At 41.8% G+C, this 27,575-nt stretch overlaps 1 protein-coding gene across 2 annotated transcripts in view; it reads right to left on the bottom strand.

Moving 5' to 3' along the window:
- CRTC1 (CREB regulated transcription coactivator 1) overlaps positions 1-27,575 on the bottom strand; it is a 250,519-nt gene that overhangs the window by 175,434 nt on the left and 47,510 nt on the right. For both annotated transcript variants that reach the window (XM_088468969.1, XM_088468968.1), the window contains exon 2: positions 22,489-22,605. In XM_088468969.1, coding sequence (XP_088325095.1) covers positions 22,489-22,605 — 117 coding nt within the window. The remainder of the gene's footprint in view (positions 1-22,488; positions 22,606-27,575) is intronic.

The raw sequence follows: 27,575 nt of genomic DNA on the forward strand, positions 1-27,575 counted from the left end.
AGACAGTAGGGTGAACATCTATGGTGTCTCCATTGTCTCCTGTGCTCGGCGCCAGTTTATGAGGGTCGCAGTGTGCAGTGGGGGCTGTCTGGTGTGACTCAGTCTTAGCTGCAGCTCCAGTCCAGCTGGTCCTAACACAGTGTCGCCCTGGTGTACTGAGAGCTGGTCAAGCATCTGCTCCTCGAAGGCACACTATGCCTATTGCCCCACGCTGGTGATAAAACACTGTGCTCCAGGACGCTGAGACTCCGACCCGCCGTGATCTTGCCTGGATATTCTCCTGTATTAACATCTGCTTTCAGTGTGCATACTCTGGTGCTGATGATATACTTAATGACTTGTCTCCTGTCCCACTTCCCCACTGTTGTGTTCTTACCCTCATCTGGCCTGGTTGTGCTGTGACCTCTACACCTCTCCTCTCTGATGGTGTACCTCCCTTACTGTGCTTCTGGATATACTCCTCACACCTTGTCCTCTCATGAGACGGAAATCCCAGGCCTGGGCTGCTACCAGGCTTGAAAAGTTCTCCCGCACTGCTCCTTCTCAAGACTCTGGCACGGACCCTCCAAAGGTTGGCATTTACTTCACTCCAATTTCTCTCCTTGCCGAGTCCTCCCTTGTCACCCCTATGCTGGTGCATAGAGTTTGGCAGGAGGCTGAAAAACGAATGGGTCACTCAGTTATTGCTCTCTGTTGTAGAATACTGTTTTCCGAATTAAAAAATGTGGCAGGTGAGTCTGAAGCGACCAAGGTGGATCAGCTTTATCAGAATGGGGATTGGAGATCTTTGCCCAACTTAGCATTGACTTTGGCATTCCTCACTCTGTTTTATAGATAATTGCAGATGCAGCATGCACTATGTGCACAGTGGGAGAGGAGTGTCCGTGTTATATCAGTATCACATGAACGTACTTTATTGCGAATCTTCCCTCTAGGAAATCTCTCTACTATTTACTCCTCTCCCCGCTCAATTTTGGGGAAGAAGCATTGCAGTCCTTTGGGCGATTCATTTCAGCAGTAGTTGAAAAGCGCTGGGAAGCTGGTACCGGAGCTATCCAATTCATCGCGCGGTTTCGTCTGACACTTACAAGTTAAGTCCGAGAAAGACTATTCTCGCTACCTAACCTGGGTGTTTAGTCGTGAGAACCGGCATTCTCTGACTAAAGTGCCTGCCGCGAAGCTGTTAGCGCCACGCTAATTTGGAAAATCTCGTCGCAGCCGGCAATTTAGTCTGATTTCTCCTCCCACTCTCAGGAGGTTGCAAGAAGTAATTAATTGCCCTAACAGCATGGTCAATTAAGTAGCTCCGGGAGCTCCCTCCCCCAGGGCTATTCAACTCTTGCTGAATTGACTCGCCCCCATAGAGATATAGGCGGGAGATTGACCTGGGGTCATTGTCAGATGAGGATTGGGCTTTCAGTTTTGATCTCATGCCAGATTCCAGCATATTAAATTTTATTTACTGCATAGTGTGTACTAGACTCCGTGCGCCTTGAAACTCAGCTCTCTACCCCCTGTTCAAAATGTGGAGCCTCTGAGGCTGGCTTCTAGCACTCAGCTGTTGTCTCTTCCCCATTGATTGCTAAATTTTGGCTTCTAGTGGTGAGATGTGTGGTGGAAATCCTTGCCAGTGCCTATTTAGCTTGGGTCTTGCTGAAAATCTGAATTACTGCCTTTAACTATACATTAATGTTTATTTTATGTTAGCCAGAGTTTGCATAGCAAGGCAATGGATAGCTCATCAGGTGCCATTTCTGTTTGGATTGGTCTGTTGAATAATATTGTTTCTCATGATCGCTTTATGTTACAAAACAGAAATGTCCTCTGAAATTTCATAGAATTTGTTTTCTTTGGCAATCCTCCAAGTATGCCTTGGATCAATAGCCCCTCCTTGAGTCATGGGGTTGATTCAGCAAGGAACGCAAGGGAGAGAACGCGCACACACACTCGGCCGCTGCGTGTATATGCTAATCAATGCATATGCACGGCAGCCGCAGCATAAGATGCAGACACCAAGCAATACACAATGCCGCCCACTTCCCTTTACTCAAAGTCCGAGTAATCCGCAAGACAGCGAAAACTGGTAATTTTGAGAACCATCGGAACTATAAGTACAATAGAGTATGACCTGATGTCGTCCAGGATTTTGGACACTTCCTGCGTGTATCGAGTAGTCTGGCTGCGTATGCCACCGCACTGCCTTAATTATGCACGCCCCTATAACGGCATCCCAACACACAGGCACGCCTGCGTTCGCACAACCACTCACAAACGGAACTTCCCATCAATCAATATCGGAAGGGTCTGCTTACCCTTACCCGATCGCACTGGCTAGAGAGAGAATATATATGTATACACATACATACATATACACACACACACACACACTGTACTGTGCAACAGTTTTAGGCAGGTGTGGAAAAAATGCCGCAAGGTAACAGTTCTTTCAAAAATAGAAGTGTTAATAGTTTATTTTTAATAATTAACATAATGCAAAGTGAATGAACAGAAGAGAAATCTAATTCAAATCAAAATTTGGTGTGACCACTCTTTGTCTTCAAAAATAATAAATTGCACAACTGTAATCAATACAAACATTTACAATTTACTTAAGCAAAAACAATTAAGATGAATAAACAAGTAAATAAATACATGCACATAGATTGAAGACCATCTCCCTGTAGTCCTTTTATTTAATTACAAGGATATATTGAACAAATATGCATTATAGTTTTTAACATAGTTCAATTTCATTTCTGTAACCAAGTGTGTTTAACCCCATAATGTAATTAGTAAAAAACAGATACAATGTTTATAGTCAATCTTAGCTATACATAGTGTAAAATAAAGTCCCTGGTTGGCATTTGTGTTTGGCTAATCTTGAGAACCACTGGATGGATTTTGATGCAGTTTTTACTATTCTATAGAGCATTTGCCGAGGAAGGTTTAGGTGTATGAAACATTAATGTATTACAACAGGTAGCCGAGCAGTGACGATTTCAGTAAAGCAAGTCAATGAAAAATAAAAGGACGTCTGAGTTCTTGGCTTACGCTGCCTAAACCGCTAAAGATATATCACAATAGACTTTATTTTATACCATGTAGAGATGGATACGTATTATCCGGTTTCTCCAGAAAAATTGATGTCAGCCATGTTTACTGGGTACTTGTGTACTTTACGGACTCATTGCAGAGAAAACCCAATGAATGTTTTAAATGGTACTTGTGTACTTTACGTACCGAAAGTTGTCCCCTTGTGGGCTCGATGCGCTCGCCACGCTTCGGGCTCGGTGGCTCGCAACGCTTGCCACTAGGTTATATTCCCATTTTATGCCCACTTGGATGGTACGGAATGTCGCTGGACACTGGGAATAATACTGGACACTGGCTGACGACGTCAGGGTCCGCTCCGTGAAGGGGATTTAGACATTACCATGATTGATAATAATAATGTGTAGGACACTTGGGTTCTCTCTGCAATGAGTCCGTAAAGTACACAAGTACAGTTTACTGATACAAAATTTCAGTTTTTCCCTTTTTTTACCATTCCTAATTCATTTGCGTGAAAAACGATTCTTTCATTTCATACGATTCCCAGTTAGAATCTGGTTTGGCAGGACAAATACAGGGACAGACAATTAACGTGGCTGGAATAGACCTAAGTGGAGACTGTTTTGCTCATGGACAACTTTACGTGGTCGTTTTGCGTGTCACATCAAAACAATCTATTCGTGTTGACGTCAAGAGTAAGAAACACTGATGTGATCTACATGGCAATCTTATAAGATCTCGGTTAAAAAAAAGGACTATGGCCTTGAAATCAAAATTTCAGGGGCAGGTCAATTTAAATATTTGAAGGGCAGTAGTTCATAGAATTGAACTAATTTATTTTCAGTAATATAAGGCAATTCCTCTCCTTTTTAACAAATAAGACCTCATTATTTAATATAGTAAAATTATAAGACTATTTAAATGGAAAATTTGAGCTTACAAGTAGCAACAAAAGGCTACAAGTGTATATGGTCTTTAGCTAGTGTTCATGCTAGCTTCGTTTAGCAGTCTTTGAATGGAGAAATGGAGGATCGTTGGAGGAGGTTTTTTTCTGTATTACCCTGGGCAGTACAGTGCTGACACACTCTCAGGCAGGCACCCATTATCTGCAGGATAAACCTATTTAAGAAGGTGGGCCTTCCTTTTTGGATGGGATGATACGAAATGGGTTTGAATTTGTGTGTGTCTTACGAAGTTTTGTTTTTATAATGAGGCCGCATTTCAGTCCTGATTGATGGAATTGAAAGTGGAAAGAAGCTTTGTGTAAACAGTCTCCTTCCCAAGACATGCCTGGAAGAATCACCGCAAAGCTGCACGCTGAGTACATAACAGGCTTGGCTCCGTGGTTCTCTTCTGAATGACAGGGTAATGCTAAGTTCTGTGCCATTAGGTGTCATATCAGCCACAAAATATTGGTGTTGTGTCACTAAATATGGACCAGGGTATGCATGTAATGTAGTCAGAGAAATGCGGTGATAAAGTGCTGCAGATGTACAAAACTGTGGATTGTGAATACTGTGTTATATTAGTGGAAAAACCTTAAAATATATTGTATATGTATGTGGGTGTATAGAATACACTAGAGGCACATGTGTATGAGAACAATGAATATAGGTGCTGTACATTGCACGCTGACTACCCATTGTATCTTTAGTGACGCAAAAGCATCACTTAAAAAAAAAATAAAAGTTATGGTAGACAAACTTTGTTACCTTTTTCTTCAAAGGTCCATACGGTCTACAGGGATAGCCATGGGGTGTAGGTGGTTGGAGCTAACCAGGCACCAAACAGTCACTTCAGCTCCCAGGATGCCCAGGGCCTCCTCCACTTATATCCCGTCCCCAGTCAAAGGCAGATCAGTTTTGTGAACAAGCCCAAAGCAGGAGAGAGTAGAAGGAAGAACGGTACACACGAGAAACTCACAGAAGATGAGGGAATCAGTGACCAAGAGGAAAATACCCAAAGAAGCCAAGTGCGTCAAGGTGGGCGCCCTGTGGATCCTATGGACCTCGAAGAAAAAGAGTTACCAAAGGTAAGTCTACCATAACGCTTATTTTTTCTTCTTCAGGGTCCGTAGGGATAACCATGGGGATTTCCTGAAGCAGTTTCCCCTAAAACTGCGGAAGGTCCGGAGCAGAAAGGAGATTCCGTCACCCAAAGGAAGCATCCTGAGAGGCAAAAGTGTCAAAGGCGTAGAGAACCTGAGGAAGGTGTGGACGGAAGACCATATGGCTGCCCTGCACAACTGTTCAGCAGAGAGATCCGAGGACTGGTGGGCCGGAACCACAATCGCTTCATTCAAATGGAACCGTGATACCACTTTAGGGAGGTAACCAGCCCGGGTACGGAGGACAGCTTTGTCCGGATGAAAATATCAAGAAGGGGGAGCGATACCAAATGTCAAATATTAAAACTGAATGAAGTACAATAAAATACGACACTTTCTGTACGTTATTATATTATTTTCATTATAGGCGTAATTTCCTATTTCTATTAAATTTGTATAATTGTATACTGATGTTTAGTCTCATTTAATCAGCATTTGATATGTTTTGTTTTATAAATAAATACTGCATTTCTGTTGTAAATATAAATGTAATATTGTAGATGTAAGGTTTCTAGATCCATTTATTAGCAGTTAAGCAATGTAATGTCCTGCCCCTGATACTCAATACACCCCCCACCCATGATACTGTAAAACAAAAAGAAATCCAACATGGGATACTCATCGGCGGGGCCAACAGGCTTTATGAAGATCCGGCAACTCACACAAAGGAGAAGATCCTGACGTATCCAACGTTGAGTATACACAGATCCCTGCCTGTACCCAATGATTTTATTCCCTAAGGACTACTTGAATGTTAACCTTTAAACTGTACTGCAGTGACTTTTGGAAGTCAGTGCATTCAGAATTGAAGCATTGTGTTGGTGCCAACCGCACATGCGCATTGTAGGGGCGGTACTCTTTGAATTTCTTTGTGCAAATAAATCTTTTGGACTTTGGAACTCCAAGTAAGCCGATTGGACTTCACCGTTATTTTACTTTAATACAAATCAGATATTCTGCAGGCAGAGGAGATAGCGAGAAGGAGCATCTTCGCCGTCAGCCACTTGAGGTCTACTGAGTCCAGAGGTTCAAACAGAGAAGCCAGTAGAGCCCGGAGAACCAAGGACAAATCCCACGGGGCCACTGGAGGGACAAAGGGAGGTTGAAGGTGGAAAACACCCTGAAAGAATGTTTTACCATCAGACAGGGGAGCGATCCTTCACTGGAACCAGACTGACAGTGCAGAAACTTAAACTATGCACAGAAAATAAGAAATTGATGATGCACTAAGCGATCATTACTATTCAAATTTAAATGTATATTTTAATTATATATCATTTCAGAGGTAGTTAGCATATCAGTGGCCAATGATACGGGCCTGTCCACCAGCGTCCAGGTCACCTCGTTGAGCAGGTCCTTAACACTCTGGGGTTCATGTCCGGGGCAAAAAAGCAGCCCAGCCAAGGACCCCTTCCCGCCCCCAAGCATCACACGAAAGAAAAGTGACAGTAAAGTTTTATAAAGTATCAGGTGTGTAAAGGTAGGTAATGAGTTTGAAAATAGTAGCAAAGGTAAAGAATATGTGAAATACATGAATAATAAACGTAAAAAGTGATATAAAAAGTGACTGTGTATTAAGTGGTGATGCCCTGAAGAGGCCCAGCCAGAACAGCTCAGGGGGCCCCACACCCAAATGCTCACCCCAAATAAACTGACTCTACATACATATAGATAGAACTTACTTTGAATTATTCCTGTTACAAAATGCAGTCAGATGCTAGTTTCCCTGCTTAAAAACATATAGAGGGAGGTGGGGGAGGGGTGCCAATCTAGACTATGTTATGTCTATCTATACACACATCTGAAGTCTGAGATTACTTCAGTCTAGGTTGGCACCCCTCCCCCACCTCCCTCTATATGTTTTTAAGCATATTCTTTAGCTTTGCTACTATTTTCAAACTCATTACCTACCTTCACACACCTGATACTTTATAACACTTCACTGTCACTTTTCTTTCGTCTGATTATTATTACTACCAGTTATTTATATAGCGCACACATATTCCGCAGCGCTTTACAGAGTACAGTTGGCCATGCACCTCAGTCCCTGCCCCAGTGGAGCTTACAATCTATGTTCCCCATCACATGCTCACACACATACACACTAGGGTTAGTTTTTGCTGGGAGCCAATTAACCTATCAGTATATTTTTGGAGTGTGGTAGGAAACCGGAGTACCCGAAGGAAACCCACGCAAGCACAGGGAGAATATACAAACTCCACACAGGTAGGGCCGTGGTGGGAATTGAACCCACGACCTCAGTGCTGTGAGGCAGTAACGCTAACCATTACACAGTCTGATGCCCTGTGGGGGTCCTTGGCTGGGCTGTTTTTGGGGTGACATGAACCCCAGAGTGTTAGGAACCTGCTCGACGAGGTGACATGGACGCTGGTAGGCAGGCCCGTATCATTGGCTACCGATATGCTAACTACCTCTGAAATTATATTTAATTACAATATACATTTAAATTTGAACAGTGATGATTGCATAGTGCATCAGCAATTTCTTTTCCTGTGCATAGTATTTTATAATCTCAGCTTGATAGCACCTTTCATTACTTCAGGTTGAGTCTCCCATATCCAAATATTTTGAAATATTGTGAAAAACTTAATTTTTTTTAGCATGACAGATACTGAAAGCTTTGCTCTATGATGGTTCATAGTACACATACTTTATTTAAAGCACCAATTTATTCAAAATATTGTATAAATTACCTTCAGGCTGTGTGTAGAAGGTGTATATAAAACAAATTAATTTCATGTATTAGCCTTTATTTATATGGTGCCACAAAGGTTCCACAGCGCATTATACAGTACATAAATGAGCACACAAGAAAAACAGTTAATAGTAATACAAAACAATGCAGGACAAAGACATGGTTTATAAACCTAGCTGCATAACACAAGCAGCAGGGCCTCAGCAACCAAATGTTAGGTGCCAATTGGGGAGTTAGGAGTAAAAGATACTATAAGTAGGGGGAAGAGAAGCACGTGAGGGACGAGGGCCCTGCTCATGAGAGCTTACATTCTAAAGGATGTACACAAATTTTGTTTAAACCATAAAATTATTGAAAATATTGCATAGATGAGATAGGTAAGTACCTGCAGGCCGTGTGTATAAGGTGTATACAAAACAAATGCATTCTGTGCTTAGATTTGGGTCCCTTTCTCAAGATATTTCATAATGGCATGCAAATTTATATACAAAAAAAAAAAAAAGAATATTCCGATATCCCAAATACCCCTAGTCCCAAGCATTTTGGATATGGGAGACTCAACCTGTGTATTAGGGTGTGCAGTTTAGAGCCACTCACCAGAAACCTGAACTCTAAGGGAAGACAGGAGGAGGCCTAACCCAGCCTGGAGAAAGGCAAGCACCCGGGAAACTCTAAAAACCGTAGGGTCACAGTCTCTGGGGGAGCACCATTGAAAGTAAGAGTGCCAAACTCTGTAATAGATGCGGTGCTGAGGAAGGCTTACGCGCCCTGAGCATCATCTGTTTGGAGCAGCAGCACAGGTACCCATTAGGATGCCCACGTTGCTTGCTATGGAAAAAAAATGAAGAAATGATAAAAATAAAGCTTGGGACTGCCTAATGCAGTCCCCGTCTAAAAGGTGCAACCGGCTCCTTCTGGCACCAAACTCAAACTGATCTGCCTTTAGCTGGGGGCGGGCTATAAATGGAGGAGGCCAGAAGCTTCCTGAGGGCTGAAGCTTTGACTGTGTGGTGCCCGGTTAGCTCCAACCACCTACACCCCATGGTTATCCCTGTGGATCCCTATGGACCCTGAAGAAGAAATGTGTCCTCAGTGATCAGCATCCCGTTCTAAAAAAAAAAAAAAAAATCTTAGAATGGACACTATTTAATTTGGCCATCTTTGTAATAAAAATCTGATGACCATTGAGGCAGCATGTGGGGAGGTTGAGGGGCACTGAAGAGGCATGTGTGATGGGCTATACAAGTTTTCATATATTTTAGTCACTGACGATATTCTGGCTCGCAAACTTTTAAGCTAGCTCCTAGATTTTACTAAAAATTTGTGGAGCCCTGTCCTATACTAAAGAAAATGGTAGGAGATCCAAAGAGAATGTTCTAACACCTAGCTTTCCCCCACAGAGGCATCAATGAACACAAGGATAATCTTCATTTGATGCAGTAGGTTGTCTATTATTCAAAATGTCTTGTCTTACTGGGCTACCATATTATTCCTTCATATTTTATGCATTTCATTCAAACACGTTAAAAAAACGGCATCATTTTTATGTGCAGAATTTATGAAAAGCTACGCGTAGAATTCACTTTTTTTTTTTTTTTGTTTAAAGCCGAAGCAAGAATCACATAGCATTTATTGGTGGTGTTTTAGAAAACAAAAATCCACATAATTGCTTTTAGTTCTCTTTCTTGTAATCTCAATTTTAAAAAAAAAATTGACCATTTTGGATAGATTGTCTTTGCCATCTGAGTAGAAAATAGGCATACTAATGCTATTTTTAAGAGATTCAAATTGTTGGGTACACACTATACGTTGTATCCTACAAAATACATTGTTCCTACATTATTATTATTATTTATTTATATGGCGCCACAAGTGTTCCGCAGCGCCTTACAAAGTACATAGACAAAAAAGTAACCATTGACTTACAATACAATACAATACAATACAGGACAGGACAGGACATGGATAAACAATGCTATTTTAGTGACATTAACGCCCGCATAAGCAGCCAAGTGTTAGTTGCCTAGTGGCTAGTAAGAGATAAATTAAATTACAGTAGGGAGAAGCACAAGAGGGTAGAGGGCCCTGCTCGAAAGAGCTTACATTCTTTAAACATGGAACAATATAGGTTACATATTGTGTAGTCAATTCTTTAAACAGAGAAATGTGCCCTTATTTGAAGCACCATGAGCAGCTGTGGGCAAAACAATGGTACAGAACAACGGGGGTCAGAACAGAAGAGAGGGGAGCAGTATCTGACAGTGGAGGGCGGGGCGGAGACTAAAGTGACTCGGGCATATGTTGGGTACAGTCAACAAGTGTTGTTAATGTAGTGGGGAGGGCTGGACGAGCTTTAGAATTAAAAAGAAAGATTAGAGTTCGTCATAAGGTGCTGATAACTTTGTTTCCTTAAATGAGCTGCTTGTGAATTTACAGAGTAATGTATTCCCAAGTTTGTCCTCTGATGTTCGCTCTAATTTATATTGATTAGAGTGGTTATAAACCCTGTCATGTTTTTACAAACTTTATGGACATAGCTGTGTTTGCTTTTATGAAATAAAAGTGCCTGTCAGCATAAAGCTGCATACACACATATCGATTTGCTAAATGAACGATTTTAATGAACGATTTTCAAGGGAAAAATGAACGAAAATCGTTTACATTTGGTAAATGAACGATTTTAGTAAACATTTTTCCCTTGAAAATCGTTCATTAAAATCGTTCATTTACCAAATGGAATGAACGATTTTTACAACCTATGAACGAATTTAGATACTTACCTTAATGAAAATCGTTCAGTTGGACAGTCAGAATGGACGATAAACTACAAACGTGAACTCGCATGAACGATCGTTCATCGTTGTACATCTGAAACTGAACGTTTTTGTTTAAACTATAAAATTCTACTTAAATCGTTCAAAAAAATCGTGTGTGTACGCACCTTAACACTTACTTCACTTTCACAACAACGGGTCGGCTGTAATTCATATCAGCTGCTTAAAACTGCCATCATATAATGAACATCTACAAATAATACTTTCAAAGAGAAATGATTTTATTCCTATAGATATTAAATGTCAATATAACGTACAAATACAATAGTGTCCAATCTAATGAAAACTAGTTATTATACTAGGTATATTTTTTTATACACTACATATAGGCCTTACATTTCTTATTCATTAAATGTGATATTTGTATTTTATATTTGTATTTTAAATAGAATGTTTTGGTGATTTATAGTTTAGTGAACATGGACAGCTTTTGAAAATTGGAGTCCTGCTAAATCTATAATTTTTTGCATGCTACAAATCTCCATACACATACAGTACTGTGCAAAAGTTTTAGGCAGGTGTGGAAAAAAAGCTGCAGAGTAAGAATGCTTTCAAAATTAGAAGTGGTAATATTTTTATCAATTAACAAAAATGTAAAATTAATGAACAGAAGCATTGTCGGACTGGATCTGGACCGGCCTGTCCAGGAGCAGGTTCTGTGCCATGATAAATGCTTTGTATACTGATCAATGTTCCAGAAAGTTTATGAGCATATGACTTTCCTGATTTGTCCATCTTCCCTGTAAGATTTGACGCTGTCCCTGCCCCATCCGCAAGACTGGCGTCCGTGGTGAGGAGCACCCAATTGGGAATCCAGAATGGGCGACCTTTGTCCAGATAATCCTTTTGCAGCCACCACGAGAAAGAGATGAACCTCCGGAGTGAGAGGGATCCTCTGGGACCGTATTAGATGATACGGTTCATTCCAACGGGAGAGGATCAATTGCTGCAGAGGCATGGAGTGGAACTGAGCATATTCCACCATGTCGAAAACCTGTATCGCTGATAGAATGGATACCCTTTGATTGCGTACTCGCAATAATAGGGCTGCAATCTTGTCCTCTGGCAGAAACACTCTTTTGGCCTGAGAATCCAGAAGTGCCCCCAGATGTACCATTTGCTGTATTGGAGACAAAGAAGATTTCTTCCAGTTGATTATCCAGCCGTGCATCTGTAGGCAAGCAATGGTCAGTTGGACATGGTGTTGTAGAATAGTCGGAGCTTGTGCCAATATCAGGTGGTCGTCCAGGTATGGCAGTATTCGGATTCCTTGACGCCTGAGGAAGGCCGTCATTACCGCCATTATTTTGGTGAAGACCCGAGGGGCCATTGATAGACCAAAGGGCAGTGCCTGAAATTGGTAATGTTGTTGCAGGACAGCAAACCGTAGAACTTCTTGGTGGAGTAATAGGCACATGCAGATCCGCATCCAGAATGTCCAGGGAACCATAAAATCCCCAGGTTCCATTGCCAAAATAATTGATCGGGGAGTCTCCCTACGGAACTTGGGTACATGGATAAACTTAAGGGTTTTCAGATTTAAAATAGAGTGATGAGACCCATTTGGTTTCTGAACCAAAAATAGATTGGAATAACTTTTTCCTTGTTGAACCACAGGAACCGGGATTATCACCCCTGCCTGCAGCAGAGAGTAAATGGCCTCCTGTACGGTCACGGCCCAGAAAGGCTCAGATGGGGGAGTTGTGCAAAAAAACTTCTGGGGAGGATGCCTCCAGAAAATGAGAGCATACCCGAGAGATCACTTCTCAGACCCAGGCATCTGTTGTTGTTTGATGCCAGTAGTCTGCAAATTGAAGAAACCGGCCTCCCACCCTGGGATCCCCCAGGAGGAGGCCCGCCCAATCAAGCAGAGGGTTTGTCGTCCACTTAAAAGCTGGACGTCTGGCGAAAGGACCGAAAAGACGACTTGCCTAGACTTTAACGTAGCTGTTGATGGTAGACCTGCAGATTTTGAAGCTGCCAGAGTAGCCACTCTCTTATCTAACTCTGCTCCAAAAAGTATATTTCCAAAAAAAGGTAAGGAATCCAGAGCCTTCTTTGACACTGTATTTGCTTTCCAGGACCTTAACCAAAAGGGCAATACGAGCCACAACCGAGGCTGTCGATGCTTTAGAAGCCCCACATCTATTGCAGCTTCTCCCAAATAGGAGGCAGATTCCAGTGTCAGCTGTTCTCTGGTAGCATTGGTAGAGTCTCTTCCAATGCTCCCATCCATTCTTCAACAGCCTTGGATACCAAAGCCCCAGCCATAGCTGGCCGAGTAACAGCTTCAGACAATGAAAATACTGCTATAAGACATGTTTCAATTTTTTTTCTATCTGTAAAATATTTAAAGGGCTCTATTTATTATCATTATATTTACTAAAATAAAGTGAAAAAGGATGTTATCACATTTTTTTCACATTATTTTAGTTTCACCTAGTTACTATAGAGCAATTGGAGTAGAATTCGTAAAATTCTACTCCAACCCCTAAGTATCACTTATTTTTAGTAATCAGATCGCATTTCCCATAATTGTAATGGGAAATGCGATCTGCCTGGTAGTTACTAAAAATAAATTGTAAATAAAATACCTGGGGAGGCCCTGTGATAACGCCACTGTGCAGAGCAGAGCCCAGAGCCGGCCCCAGTGATCAGCTGTGTGGTCTAAAGACCACACGCTGATAAACTGCAAAAAAAAAATAGTAAAAAAAAAAAAAAATTAACTTACCTGAGTCCAGGGACCGGAGTTCGGGGCTCCGGTAATGTCCTCTCTCCGGTCAGCTGGTCTCCCATACTGCACTGCAGCCCAGTCATCAGGTGACAGCTGACCGGAGCAATGGAGGACATCACCAGAGCCCGGATCATGCAGGTAAGTGCAATTAAGGGGGTGGGGTCTTCGATCACAGGGGCCGGGGCAGCAGCGGCGGCCAGCGCATGCGCGGGCACTTGTCACGCTATTGTTTGCGAACATACCGTGATAAGGCTGCAGAGGGGATTCGCAGGGAAAGAGCTTTATCGAAAGCTCTGTCTCTGCAAGGGATTTTTAGTAAATCCCTGTGATATTGCCTGAATTCGCAATGCGAATTCAGTCGGTAATATCACACTACAATCTGCATTACAGATGCGGATTGTAGTAAATAGAGCCCTAAGAGAGATGCTTATGGGATAGGCAATGTAGCACTCCTAAATAGTATTACAATCACTTTAGCAATAACATCCGTTTTACGGCCGTGTTAGATGATTTCTCACCTTGGTTAAGTGAGATGTATGCATATAAAGGTATCTTTATAATTCTTCTTTTGACCCCTTCCTTCCAGTCCTCTTTGTTATACCCGATGAATCCTCTCCATAAATAACCAGAAGAAACTAATTATAGTGTTTAAAAGCATCACATTTATTACAAACAAAAAAAACTATAAAATTACTTTGTACCATAAATGGCCTTTCCAGAAAGGCACGGTGTAGGGTGTAACACAAAAGCAGAGGATAATACCCAGGTAAAACACCTCACTCCTGACGTATTCTTCACTGGAACAGGTCACCAAGTCTTTAGTAGCATTCCTCCTCCACCAACACGTTTCGGACACAAACTGTCCTTTTTCAAGGTGTATAGTGAATGCGCCAAAGACTCCCCTTTTATACCCTTCAACCTCTCTAATTGGTCATGTGACCTTCAAACCCAAATTGCACAAATTCCCATAAATATATCTTAAACCAACAAGAAACAACTAATTTTCAACTCTATAAAATAAGCAGCATTTTTCTAAGTGTCGCAATACTTCTATTTAAAATAAATAATTAAATACCATAGTTTAAAAAAAAATGTCCATAAATACGGCTCAGTCTCAAATCCCGGAAGCAGTCCTCCCAAAGTTGTACATATCCTTATATGGGCAGCATTATTAGTCTTTTTATGCCAGTCCTGGATATATTCATAACATCCTTCAGACATTCACGTGTTTCCAATGATGTCAGAGACGCGGATAGGAAGCCACTTAGCATCCAGTCTGTCATCGCAATGGACTGCCGGTGGGTGACACGCAAACCGGAAGTATCCGTGAAGCGCAAAGCGGAACTGGTGTCTGAAAATGAGGTCTCATAGAACTCCTGGAACATACTGAGTCATCATGCGGTCCTCAACAATGCGTGATAAAAATATAAACAAAAATGAAAGTTCATGAGAATCGTCATATATACATACATTGTTTTCAGAGTATTAAGTAACAACATTACTTATATGTGCCATAGTTTAAAACGACCATTAATTGGATGGTTTATAAAACTACAAACATATACAAAAACTGATCTAAATTTATATGCAGACCTGATTTATTACAATCCAATAATTAGTTATACTTATAGAAACCATTTAGTTTCAAAATCTGAGTTAAGGCCCCCTGGTATTAGGGTCCGTAGCTCATAAATGGTCTGCATTTCTAACCTGGCTAGAGTGCCCTCCATATCATATCTCCAATTGGGCACTGCCCACCTTAATGCCACAAATGGAGATTAAATCAGAAAAATTACACTGATGTTCTTTTCTACAATGTGAGGAGACACTATGTATCGACCCCCTTTTGGATGTTCCTGCGGTGTTCGGCAAGTCTAACTTTTAACACGCGACTGGACTTACCTACATACTGCTTTCCGCAGTAACACTCCAACAAATACACAATTTTTTGTCTGGCACATAATAAATTGAGTGATAGGGTACTCCTTTCCTGTATTATTAGACTTATATGCTGTCATTTTATTAGAGGTATGTTTCCAAAATTTACATGGGATACATAGACCACAGCGGTAAAAACCTTTTGATTTATTATCATTTTTTGGGGGTTCTCTAGTACACTTTTTACCAATTGGTTTATTAGATTTTTGGCCCTCCTGTATATAAAACATGGTTTCGGATCTAAACAGTCCTTTACCATAGGATCCTGATAGAAGACCCCCCCCCCCCAATGTTTATAGATAATGCCTTCTATTTGTCGATGTTGTCCATTTTATTGAGTAATAAAAGGGACTTTAGAATAAAAATCTGATTCATCAAGTTCCCTTTCCGATAGCATTCCAATTCTATCTATATTTCCCATTTCTTGTCTGTTTTTTTCAATTAGTTCATCATTGTATCCTTTTGAAATTAACTGTTTAAGAATCTCAGATTGAGCATAGTAATCATCATAAAAGGTGCAGTTCCTTCTTATACGCTGAAATTGACCTTTCGGTATATTAGTAAGCCAATTATGATGATGATTACTTTTCCAATCAATAAAAGAGTTACAGTCAGTGGGTTTCATAAAAATTGTTAAAATCTCATTCTCCTTAATACATATTGTTAAGTCTAAAAAGTTAACTTCCACCTGACTCTTATTAAAAGTTAAATTATTATCCGTGTTATTTAAATATGTGCAAAAAGTATCTAGGGATGCTTGACTCCCTTCCCAGATAAAAAACACGTCATCAATATAACGTACCCAGGACACCAGACTGTCCCCCAAAGCCATGTCCACTCCACACAGATTCTGCTTCCCATAGGGCCATAAAAAGGTTGGCATAGCTGGGGGCCAGTCTGGTGCCCATGGCAGTCCCTGTAAGCTGTAAATAAACTGACACATTTCCAGCACCAGTTGGCCATCTCATATTTTTTTGCTTAATTTGTAAGAGGTGTGGTGATCCCGAGTTGAACTCTGGCAGCAGGACCAAAAACACGCAGGTTACATCTGTTCATAAATTTGGTTCAACGTTATATTTGTTCATAAATTTGGTTCAACGTAGCACTCCTGACTAAATGTGTCACATGAGCATCCATAGGAGGAGGGATTTCCCACTTCGTACATTCAGTAACTGGGAAAGGATACAAAGATGCCAATCTTTTCGTAACATGGAATAGTTTATCCGGGTTACGCCATGCCTCTTCCGTAAGTTCAGTGAGCTGCTCAGATTTAGGAAACTCAGCTTTTACCACCTTCTGGTGTTTAAATACTGGAGACATTGTCTAGGAGCCGGCTCATCACCCTGTATATTTAGGATTGATTTGACCGCCCACACCAATTGAGGGACATCCACTGTAGAAGGATGGTCCTCCTCTCCCGAGATGGACGCTGGAGAAGTACCTGGCGCATCATCTGATTCCTCTGATGATTCATCTGAATCTACATGCTGAGCAGACTGATAAAAAGAGAACGTCCATTTCGGCACCTTAGTGACTACCGGTTTGTTTTTAACAGCCGACAGCCATATTCTGACTTAAGTGGGCATAAACATCCATCCAGGAAAGATGCTGAAACTGCTGTGGGTAGTCCATTAAAGGAGGCTGCGTGGGAGTAGCCAAACGATCCATTAGCTGTTCCATCACCTAAGACAAGGAAGACATCCAAGATGGCTCCTGTACATGGGGCTGGCAGACTGGACTGGTGAAGTGGGTTGGTTTTTTTTTTTTATAACAGACAGCACACAAACCATCCTGTATAAAGTCCTGAAGGGACAAAACCACCAAACAGGATTTACATGAAACCAGCACCGGGACCTCCACTTCATGTTTCCCTTTACCTTTTGACATATCAAGTATAAAAGGTAACAAAGCAATGTAATGTAATAGCCTTCACAAATAACTAGTAAATGTGAAGTACAAAGGAAAACCCCCACCCATCTCTAACAGAGGGATGAGGAGAAAAAAAAACTGTGGTAGTTAATAAAAGGCAGTATCAACTCAGCAGCTAGCAAAAAAAAAAATCACATACAATGCATATGTAATTCATTTGCAATGGCCCCTGAATCAACTACTCAAATCTTGATGGGATATAGAGCACCATATACCTGACCCAGGGGAGTGGTATACAGGGAGACTGACCCCAAAACCTCCTGAGACCAAACTGATTTAGGAAAGCACCGATAGTGGACTGAAAGAGTCTCATATGCACGAGGAGGGTAGGGGGAGCGACCCAGACGCAGGAAAACCTTTGATGGATCTACGTCGGGGGAGGAGCTGACAGGGAGAGCTAACCTCCCCCTAAGCTGCGTTAACCAGCCGGGTACGCTGGCCTCATGGCAGCAGAAGCATCTACTGCCGATCCCCGGCATCAGACGAAAAGGCCCCGGTGGTCTAGTGACGGAGCGGACAGCCCCGGGCCCTCAATGCATCGGCTTCCGGTAGGTCTCCTACGCCAGAAGCATGGACTGCCACGCGCATTTCCACGTAAGCGAGGCATAGTCTAATGGTGCATACACACGATCAGATTTTTCCTTCAGATATGAACGATAACGATTTAAAAATCGTTCAGTCGTTCATATCTGAAGGAAAATCGTTCATATCTGACATGCCTGAACGATGGACGATCAACGATGCGCGTTCCCGTTTGTCAGATAACGATATCTGACATCTGATGGGTTTGCAGTCAGACTTGGACGATTCCATTCATTTTAATGCAGTCAAAAATCGTTCAATCGTTCAAATCATTCAAAACTTTGGTGAAATCGTTCAAATCGTTCAGTCGTTCATCTGACAAATCTGACCGTGTGTATGCTCTCTTACTCGACATCTCTGTGCAACCGGTTGCAATCCGGGCCCCGGCGTCGCTGCTAGCAACCTTTGCCGTGACCCCCCGAAATCACCAGAGACGTTACGGTACTGATGTTGCGGCCCAGCGGAGGTAGACCGAGTCGCATTCCAGGCGTCTTATTACGCTCAGTACTGCTAACTATTGGTGCATACACACGGTCCAATTTAAAAACGATATAAACAATGATATTGTTAGATCGTTTATATCGTTCTTTTTTTCAACCCCTTTAACGACCAAAAGGTGGTCGATGCGCGGGCACGGATGGTCGATATCGACCATCGCCCATGCATGCAGGCCAACCTGGTCGATATCGACCAGGTTAGCCTGTGTGTTCTAGGGACCAGCGATCTCTAAGTCGTTAGAGGGTTGGTGCATGTGCTGGATGTTCGATATCGAACATCCAGCACATGCAGGACGATCAGACAACGATATCTGATCGACCCATGTGTACGGGCCATATGACATAGAAATAAAATAAATCTTGGGACTGCCTGAGCAGTCCCCCTATTAAAACGGTGCTTCTGAATCCTGCCCCACCAAACAAACTGAATGCCTGTGGCCAGGGGCGGGGAATATGTGGAGGTGGACCTGGGGCATCCTGGAAGCTGAAAGCTTAACTGTTTGGTGCCTGGATCACTCCAACCACATCATCCCCATGGTATCCCTGTGGATCCCTATGGACCCTGAAGAAGAAAAAGTTATTTGTTCTTATTAATGAAACCGCAAAATGATTATGCACTGCTGTGAAAATAAAAAAAAATAAAACTACCTACCTTAACTTTGATACATGCAGATAAGAGTTCAATCACGCCAAAACATTTATAAGGCACGGTCAGATCATTTTTATATAATACACACATTTCAATTAGTTTCAGTCTACCTAAATGGATTGCCAAAGAATAAGGCCATCTACATTTGACCATACTGACTGTACCGTCACATATTTATGGTAATTCACACAACAATAAAAAAAAAAATTATGACCGATTATTTGGAGTGGAGTTCACCATGTGAACATAAAATCAGTAAGCAAAGATATATTAAGCAAAACAACGATGTACCATTGAAGACTTCACAGACCCATATGATCTGGGAAATGTACAGCCCAGGAAAGAAAGAGCTTGGATTTTAGCTTAAACAACTTAACAGCAAACTCTACTAAATTAGTTATTTAACTATATTTTTTGGTCTAGTATTGTTCTCTGTACAGGTCACCTATTACTCTACGAAGGCTTTTTACAACAGTAAGAATGAAGTTGGTGGTTTATCAAACTCTAATGCAGGCCACACACCCAATCCTCATTGTCCATTTTAGCTACATATGTAGTACTGTAGGTGGCTGAAGTTGACACTGCTTCACATTTCACTGAGGCCACTTAAGGGGGGTATCCACTTGTAGATATACAATAGAGAGCACGATTACAACATTGCAATCGTGCTCTCGTTTGTATAGCTAGTGATGTGCCTACACTGAACGTTCACTCGTTCAGTCCCGGCACATCCCTCATCCCCGGACATGCTGAACCTGACGAGATCGTCAGGTTGACCTGCATGTACGGGCGATGTCGGATGTCAGAAGCAACCAGCGGGCACGAGCATCGCTGGTCGCTTCCGACCAAAACATGCCCGATGCATGCGCGATTTGCAAGCGATTGCACGATAACATTTCCCAAGTGACAATATAGCTATAGTAAAATTATCAAACTTCTTCAGATTACTATTGGACATTGGGGGCAAAAAGACATTAAGAATGAATAAATATTAAATAGACATCAAACACTATTATGTGCAATACATTATGTAAATACAATAAGCTACACAAAATAGTTGACTAGAATTCCATATTTAAAGCTTAAATTCTTATTCAATTAAATGTATTTTTATTAGCAGAGACACTATATTCAGAAACAATGGGTTGTGCAGTATGAATATTATATAATATAGTTTCCTTTAACTTTTAAAAAGATTTGAAGACAAATTTAAATACAATTCTGTTAGTGGATTGAAAAAAAAAAATACAGATTTTTATTAGGACCTAGTGGGTTTATCAAACTTATAATGTACGGTAATACTTGCAACTTTTAAATAATAATATAAAAAAACAAAACAAAAAAATAATGCTGCTTGTCATACATATTCAACCACTATGTTCTGGACGGTCCAAATTTACACAGATGCATGATGTTGTCTTAACAACTGGCTTTCAATTAGCCTCTACCTGTGAATTATTAAAAAAAATAAATTTTACTTTTAAAGATAAAGACCCCCTAATTCAAATGCCATTGGTAATACTGTGATTCTGAAAGAAGGCTGTGAAAATTAAAAGAACATTCTAAAGCTGGCCATACATGCTACAAATCATAGGGGCGATCCGACCGATATCTGCGGATCGCCCCGATAATTGTAGTGCGTGCGCGGCCGCCCGAGGGTTAAATATTGCTCGGTCGGGCATGCCGGATTGTCCAGCATGCCCCTCCAATGCGATATTTAGGGGGTAACCTGTCAGCCGCATCGGGCAGTGTATGCCCAGCCACAGCCGACAGACAGACATTTCTTGTGTTCCTTCCCATGGAAGGAACAGGGAAATGTCTCCTCCCCCCGGGGGTGGTGCTCAATGTCAGCCAAATACACTGAGAAATCTCACAGTGTATGCTGCGGACATCTGCAGCTGGCAGGCTGCCAGATAAAATGTCTGTCGGTCTGAAAGACATTTTATCTGGCCGTGTGTGCCCAGCTTAAGAAGATAAAGTATTAGGCATGCACAAGACAGGAAAAGGCTACAAAACAATATCCAAGTATATCAAAATCCCAGTGAGTATTGTTGGATCAATAGTGAGGAATTAGTGGTAAATACCGGTGTCATATCCCACAGGTACTGCTTAGACAAGCCAACCCCTCAAAAAGTAGTATCTGAGCAAGGAGGAGACATGAAAAGAAAGCCTCAGAGGCCAAGTATCACTATCATGAGCTCTGCATACAACTGGTCTGTATGAGATCGTGGCTAGAAAGAAGTCATTACGTAAGAAAAAACAAAATAAAAGGTCTGAAATTTGACAGAAAACTTTAGTGACCCAGCTAAAATGTGAGGTAAGGTTTTCTGCTGAGATGAGACAAATAGGGAGAGTTTTGGCCCCAATACAAAATGCTGTATGTAGCTCAAACGTAAAACTGTCCATTTCTCAGCAAGCACTAGCCCAACAGTGTGGTATTGAGGTGGTAGTATCATGTTATAGGGATGCTTTTTATCAGCAGAGGACTGGCCATATTGATAAAAATGAAGGATCGTTTAATAGGGCAAAATACAGGAAGCTACTGCAATACAACATGCTTCAGTCTGCTAGAAAATTGAAGCCCAGAGAAAGTTCAACTTTCAACAGGACGACCCAAGCACAAGGCCAAAGCAGTGTTTTAACAACAAAAAGGTGGATGTTCTACAAGACCAAGTTAGAGTCTACAAGCTTTGGGGTCTACCCAATTAGGTGTGAATTGCGAGTCTAATGAAACTCGCAGACTTCGCACAAATGCGTGCACCAGAGAACTGTCCAATCCAATTAAAAATGCCTATTCCCGGTACTCACAGCTGCGGTTTGCGAAAAGGACAGTTTAAAAATGTACTTTAAAAGCATACTGGTTCATAATACATAATACTGTCTGGAACAATCTGTGTAATGCTTACACACTAGACAATATTTTACACGATTCACCCAATTTCGACGCATCGGAAAGACAAATTGGGTAAAATATGTCCAAATAGTGTCCACTCACGATGCGCGTACCCGCTGGTCGTACATCGCATCTTCAGATCTTGACTACTGCAGGCAAGATTTGCCAATCCCATACACGATTTTGTGCACGATAGATCTTTAGTCAGATTGGACACTTTAGCACCATATCATGTCCTGGAGTGCCGGGGAGAGTTCAAAGGGTAATCGCTTCGTGAGCACATAGTCTAGTGTGTACGCACCTTAAGTGTCATTTGTAATACAAATTTGTTGACTTAAGGGGGTTGAATATTTTTCAAGCCTATGTATGTGTTTATATTTCCATTCTGATGACTATGTACCCTGAAGTACCCATAACTTGAGTAGTTATACATAAAAAGACATAAGCATTAAGATTACAATAAAAATAAAAAGAAGTCTATTACCAGGCAGCAAAAATAAATCAATATGCTCAGCCAATTGTCTATGGACATACAGACACGCAGGTGTGGATACTCACCTGAAAAGGCAGATCAATAACACTGTTCCCAATCTGATTGACGTTTGGCAGAGACCCTCCATAGTACTGCCCCCGACTCTGTCCCAACTGCAAATATTGGGTCTTCTGTAGCTGTAACTAAAAGTGACATTCATCACCTGATGTGCAGAGAGCCTTCAAGACACAATTCTACATTTAAGGGACCCAAAAATAAATTTGCTTCAACTGAAATGCTCCCTAACATTGGTAATCATGGTGAAATACAAATGTAATATATAAATAAAGATCCCAGTTCATTCATTAGGTCCAAGTCATGTAACGACACTATAGTAGCTGGTAACGCACCTTACTTGCAAAGTACTGCATATATCACCTAATAGACAATATCTACTCTTAAAAAAAAAGTAACGTTGGTTTGACTCATAATATAACTAGTAGTATGTTTTATTTTTTCTCTCTTTTTTTTCTGTAGCAGTATTTTTTATTTTATTTTACATTTTAGTACATACATTTCCACAAAACCGGCCCAAATAAAAGAAAGAAAACAGTTACCATCAGTTTTGTAAACCACTAAGTCAGCGGTTCCCAAATTTGGTCATCTAGGTACCCTAAAGCTGAGTACACACTTCGCTTATATATTTGGAACGGTTTGCCCGATTGCGACGGATCGGAACAACAAATCATGCAGTGTTCACCCACTATGTAGGGCGGTGCGCGCTCCTGTGAGGTAGTCAGCCGCAACATCAGGACGGCCCTACATTGCGTCAGGGAAAGACATACCGGTGGGTCAGACAACTAATCTTCGGCAGGGGCGAGGTGTGTGGGGAGGTGGGGGGGGAGTTGGGGGTTTGTCGTCGGATCACTGGGTGCACACATCATTTAGTGTGTACCCAGTTTAACAGTGCAGGTTTTAAAGGTATATCCATTTTTTGAGCCAGGTGAATCATTCACTTTGATATAACCACCTGCTCTTAGCCACGGATATCCTTAAAACCTGGACTGTTGTTAGTGTGCCTTGAGGACCAAGGGGTTGATGTATTATAGTGGCACGTAACGTGCCGCTATAACGCTTCCTGCTTCGCCTCTTTGCCTCTTTATTAAAATCTCATCGGCACTCCGGCGATCCCCTCTAGAGACCACAGCGCATCAATCTAGTGCTGATGCGCTGTGTCTCAGTCTTGGCCGGCTCCACTGAGCATGCACAGGTTCTCGCAAGTATCGCAAGATCCCGCGTGTAACCCAGGGGCCGGCAGCCCCCGCAGTAGGGACATCGCTGTCCCCGCGGTGGGGATAGGGCATCCCCAGCTGTAGCTGTTGATAGGGACAGCTGGCGGAAGTCAGGCGAACTGACCGTTTATACATAGCCCAGGCTATCGGCGCAGCATAATATATACACACACATATATACGCGCACACATACAATCTCGCATAGTGCCCCAGTCATTTACCGACCAGCCCCCCAATCATATATGGGGGAGAAGCGGTATCAGCGCACATAACGTGTTCTGATGCCGTTTCGCACACCTCCCCCCAAGTTTGGGAACCACTAAACTAAGCATAAATGTGACAAAAGGATAAAAACAAAGAAATACTGAGCTATGATGCTTTTGTAAGTACATTTATGTTTTGAAAAGAAAAAAGAAAAAACACACAACTTTAAGGCGTATATTTACTAAAAGTCGATTCTGGTCGATATATTTAGTCGATTTTGTATTTCAGGGTCTAAATTACACATTTACTAACAGATGATTTATTAAAAAAAAAAAAAAGTAAACAAACAAAAAAAATCATCTCTAAGTGAATGTGTGATTTAGACCTTGAAACACAAAAATCAACCAAAAATCGACCCAACTTGACCAAGAAAGTTTCCGTAAATACACTGCTAAATCACACAATTACTAACAGATTATTTTTGTAAACAATGTTAAAAATCATGTCAAAAATCATGTTAGTAAATGTATGAACTCCTGAAATACAAAATCAACCTTTAGTAAATATACCCTGTGACGACCTATGTACAAACCCAGGGGGCGTGATACAAGCCTGCAGCTTGGGTCGTCCCAAAATTGTGTACTTTTTACAGCCTGTTCCTGCTTTCCAGTGTATAAGGGCAGGAAGGACATGTACTGTAAACAGGAGAGGGCCCAGATGAGGCAGCACACTCTTTGTGTGAGTGAAACGTGGCCCCTTATAACGCAAATGGAGTGTGTGCACACCACAAATTATGCTGGGGACAGAGCTGCGTATTGGACATTAATATGACCTTATATAAATGGGTCTGACCATGTTGTGTTACTGTGTGTAATATGTAGGTAAACTGTGTATACAAGTGTTTGTGCCTATCAGTGTATAATATACCTAAAGTCTGATATGCTACGTATACGATGCGTATGACATATGTAATGATGTTATAATGTGTGGTAAGGATGCAAGGGGAGACATCCCCCTCAGGAAATTACAAAGCTGATAACCCCCATAGCCCCCCTCTCTAAGCTGAAGCCAGGAAGCTTGAATCAGCTGGAAGGTCTCTGACATCACAAATGATGACAAGGGGTTAATATGGACTCCTTCTGTAGCCCCAGGGGAGCCAGCCCTCTTATCAACATGATTAAGTTTCCTTTGTACCAAAGTGGACATTGTGAGACTGGCCGATGTCCACAGGGGGAGAGCAGGGAATGATATGATCACTAACTGTACAGAGCATTCAAATCACCCAATAGCAGGGCTCAGGGGTGTCACCAAATCATGGGAAAATGAGAGTTTTCATAATGGCACGTGCAAGAGGTTTTGAGGAGTGCTGATCTGAGATCTGAGTGGAGTGGAGTACCTAGCCGGAGGGGCAGGAGTCGTGAGCTCCTGTCTTCCACGGAATCCCACTAGTACGCTCCCACCGGAGCGGTCCCGTGGCGTACGACTGGTGTGCCAGCCGGAGCTGGGTGACTGGTCAGCACGCCCTGCTCTTGGCGAGCAGAGGACCATCAGGCCAATCGGCCGGGAACCACGAGCCGCAGACCTGGCTGTACAGAGAAGGCCTGGGGCAAGATATGCTGCCAAGGGGGGTAAGTGAGACGGAGTAACTGTCCACCTAACACCAAAGGGACCTCTGCTGTAGTGACATGTGTCTGGGTTCCCCAAAGTTTAGCGAATACTACCTGCATTTCTGTATATATTGTATTTAGTTGTAGTTTCTGATTTTACATGTAGAAGTAGTGTGTATTTTAATATAAAGGCATCGTTATACCTTTGCTATTGTGTCATTTCCTGTGCAATCTAAAAGGGACTCATAAAGGACCCGGGGTACTGTGTGAGAGAGAGCTATAACCTTTCTTTCTGCCTTTCTCAAGGCGGAGAACGGTCAAGAGGACGAGAATAATGCACACAGAAACCCAGGATCCTCACAACCCCTAATACACTGGCAAATACTAAAAAGTTTTATCAGCAATGCCCAGGCATTTAAAATAGATTTATTCTATTATTTGTAGCAGAATTGCCTTAAATAAAATGTGCATTATAAATAATATTCAATGGGGGGGGGGGAATTCAATTCATAGCGCCGGGAGGGAGCTCCCGGAGCTATTCAATTCAGCATGCTGTTAAGTCTGACCAATGATTTCTCCTCACACCCTCCTGAGGGTGTATGGAGAAATCAGACTAAAGTACCGGCCGCGAGGCTGGTTCCAACTCGCGGCCAGCACTTTAGGCGGAGAATGCCGGTTCTCGCAACGAAAACCGGCATTCTCCGACTTAACTACTTCCCTTCGGCAGGAATAGCGCCCTCCAACAGAATTGCTCCCAATGGTTTCTTTGAAACCAATAAGTGGATTCAAAATGCTTTGGATACTATTCTAAAAGGTGCTAATGCTCATTAATACAAAATGCACCAGGATGAATTGTAAAAAATAAAGGTTGTAAGTGTTTTTAGTAATTATACTGATAAAAATGGTCAGTCTGAATAGCAGCAAAAAGCCAGAAGAGAACATGCCCATACATTCTCTAGAGGACAGTGAAAGATTTCAGCTTAGCAAGGGGGAGCTTCAGGATGATGCACAGGTGGGCATTTTCAACTGAGGATGACAAGTAACATCCATGAGCTATGTTGTTAAGTAGTCACCAAATACTTCCCAGTTCTGTACATTGGACTTATAGACATTGTCTTATAGCTCAGAACAATTAACAGAATGGTACTTTGATTACATTAATTGGTCAGAAAATCTGCTGCTGTGTCTTATAATTAAAGCTCTTTGGGTGAAATTTTATAATAGACATTGTCCTGTTTCCCACTTTGTGGGGGAGATTCAATTGTTGCGTGGCAATAATTGAGCGCCCAGTTTTGCAAATCAATTGTTCTGGGCGCTCATTAATTATCGCCCTCTTCACTCCCCATTAGACCGGGTTTATCAGTGTAAAACGGCTAAACACATCTAAAGTCCTGGTTAGGATGCCCTGACCATGTGTTTCTCGCACTTTTTGTGGAAAAGCTGGCGCCAGCAACTATAGCGCTGAAACGAAGCAACAACTGAATTGCTCAGTCGGGCGCCTTAAAAAAAAACCAAAAAAAAAACCCTAGCTAAACAATTGAATCGCACCCACTGAGTATAAAGAAAATTGAAGAATAAAGGGGAACTGGCAACAAAGACCAGCATCAACTTAGACGCTGCCTCACTGGTGACTAATGAGGGTCCTGGATAGACGGGGAAATCGGTCTTGCATGTCTACAGTGAAAATCAGAATGTAAAAATTATAAACTAACATGTACCGATTACATGTAAAAAATAGTCTGGCTAGTGCTGGTTAATTGGGATTTTCATGAAAGCCTTGAGAGAGAAAATTCTGAGATAAAGTACCACCCAATCAGCTCCTAAATGTCATTTTTCAAACAAACAGACAGCAAAGTGAAAGTTAGGAGCGCATTGGTTGGTACTTTATCACTCAGAATTTTATCTCTCTCCAAGCTTTCATGAATACCCCCCATAGTCACCAAATTCCAGAGATTCAATAAACCATGGCTGTCATGTCTATCCAGGTCCAATAGATATTATTTGCTTCTGAATTCACAAGAATGTTTCTGATAAACAAACCATTGCACGGAATATAGAAATATATATACA

This window comes from Taudactylus pleione, unplaced genomic scaffold, assembly GCF_031769625.1.
Source record: "Taudactylus pleione unplaced genomic scaffold, aTauple2 ptg000087l, whole genome shotgun sequence".
Lineage (NCBI taxonomy): Eukaryota > Metazoa > Chordata > Amphibia > Anura > Myobatrachidae > Taudactylus > Taudactylus pleione.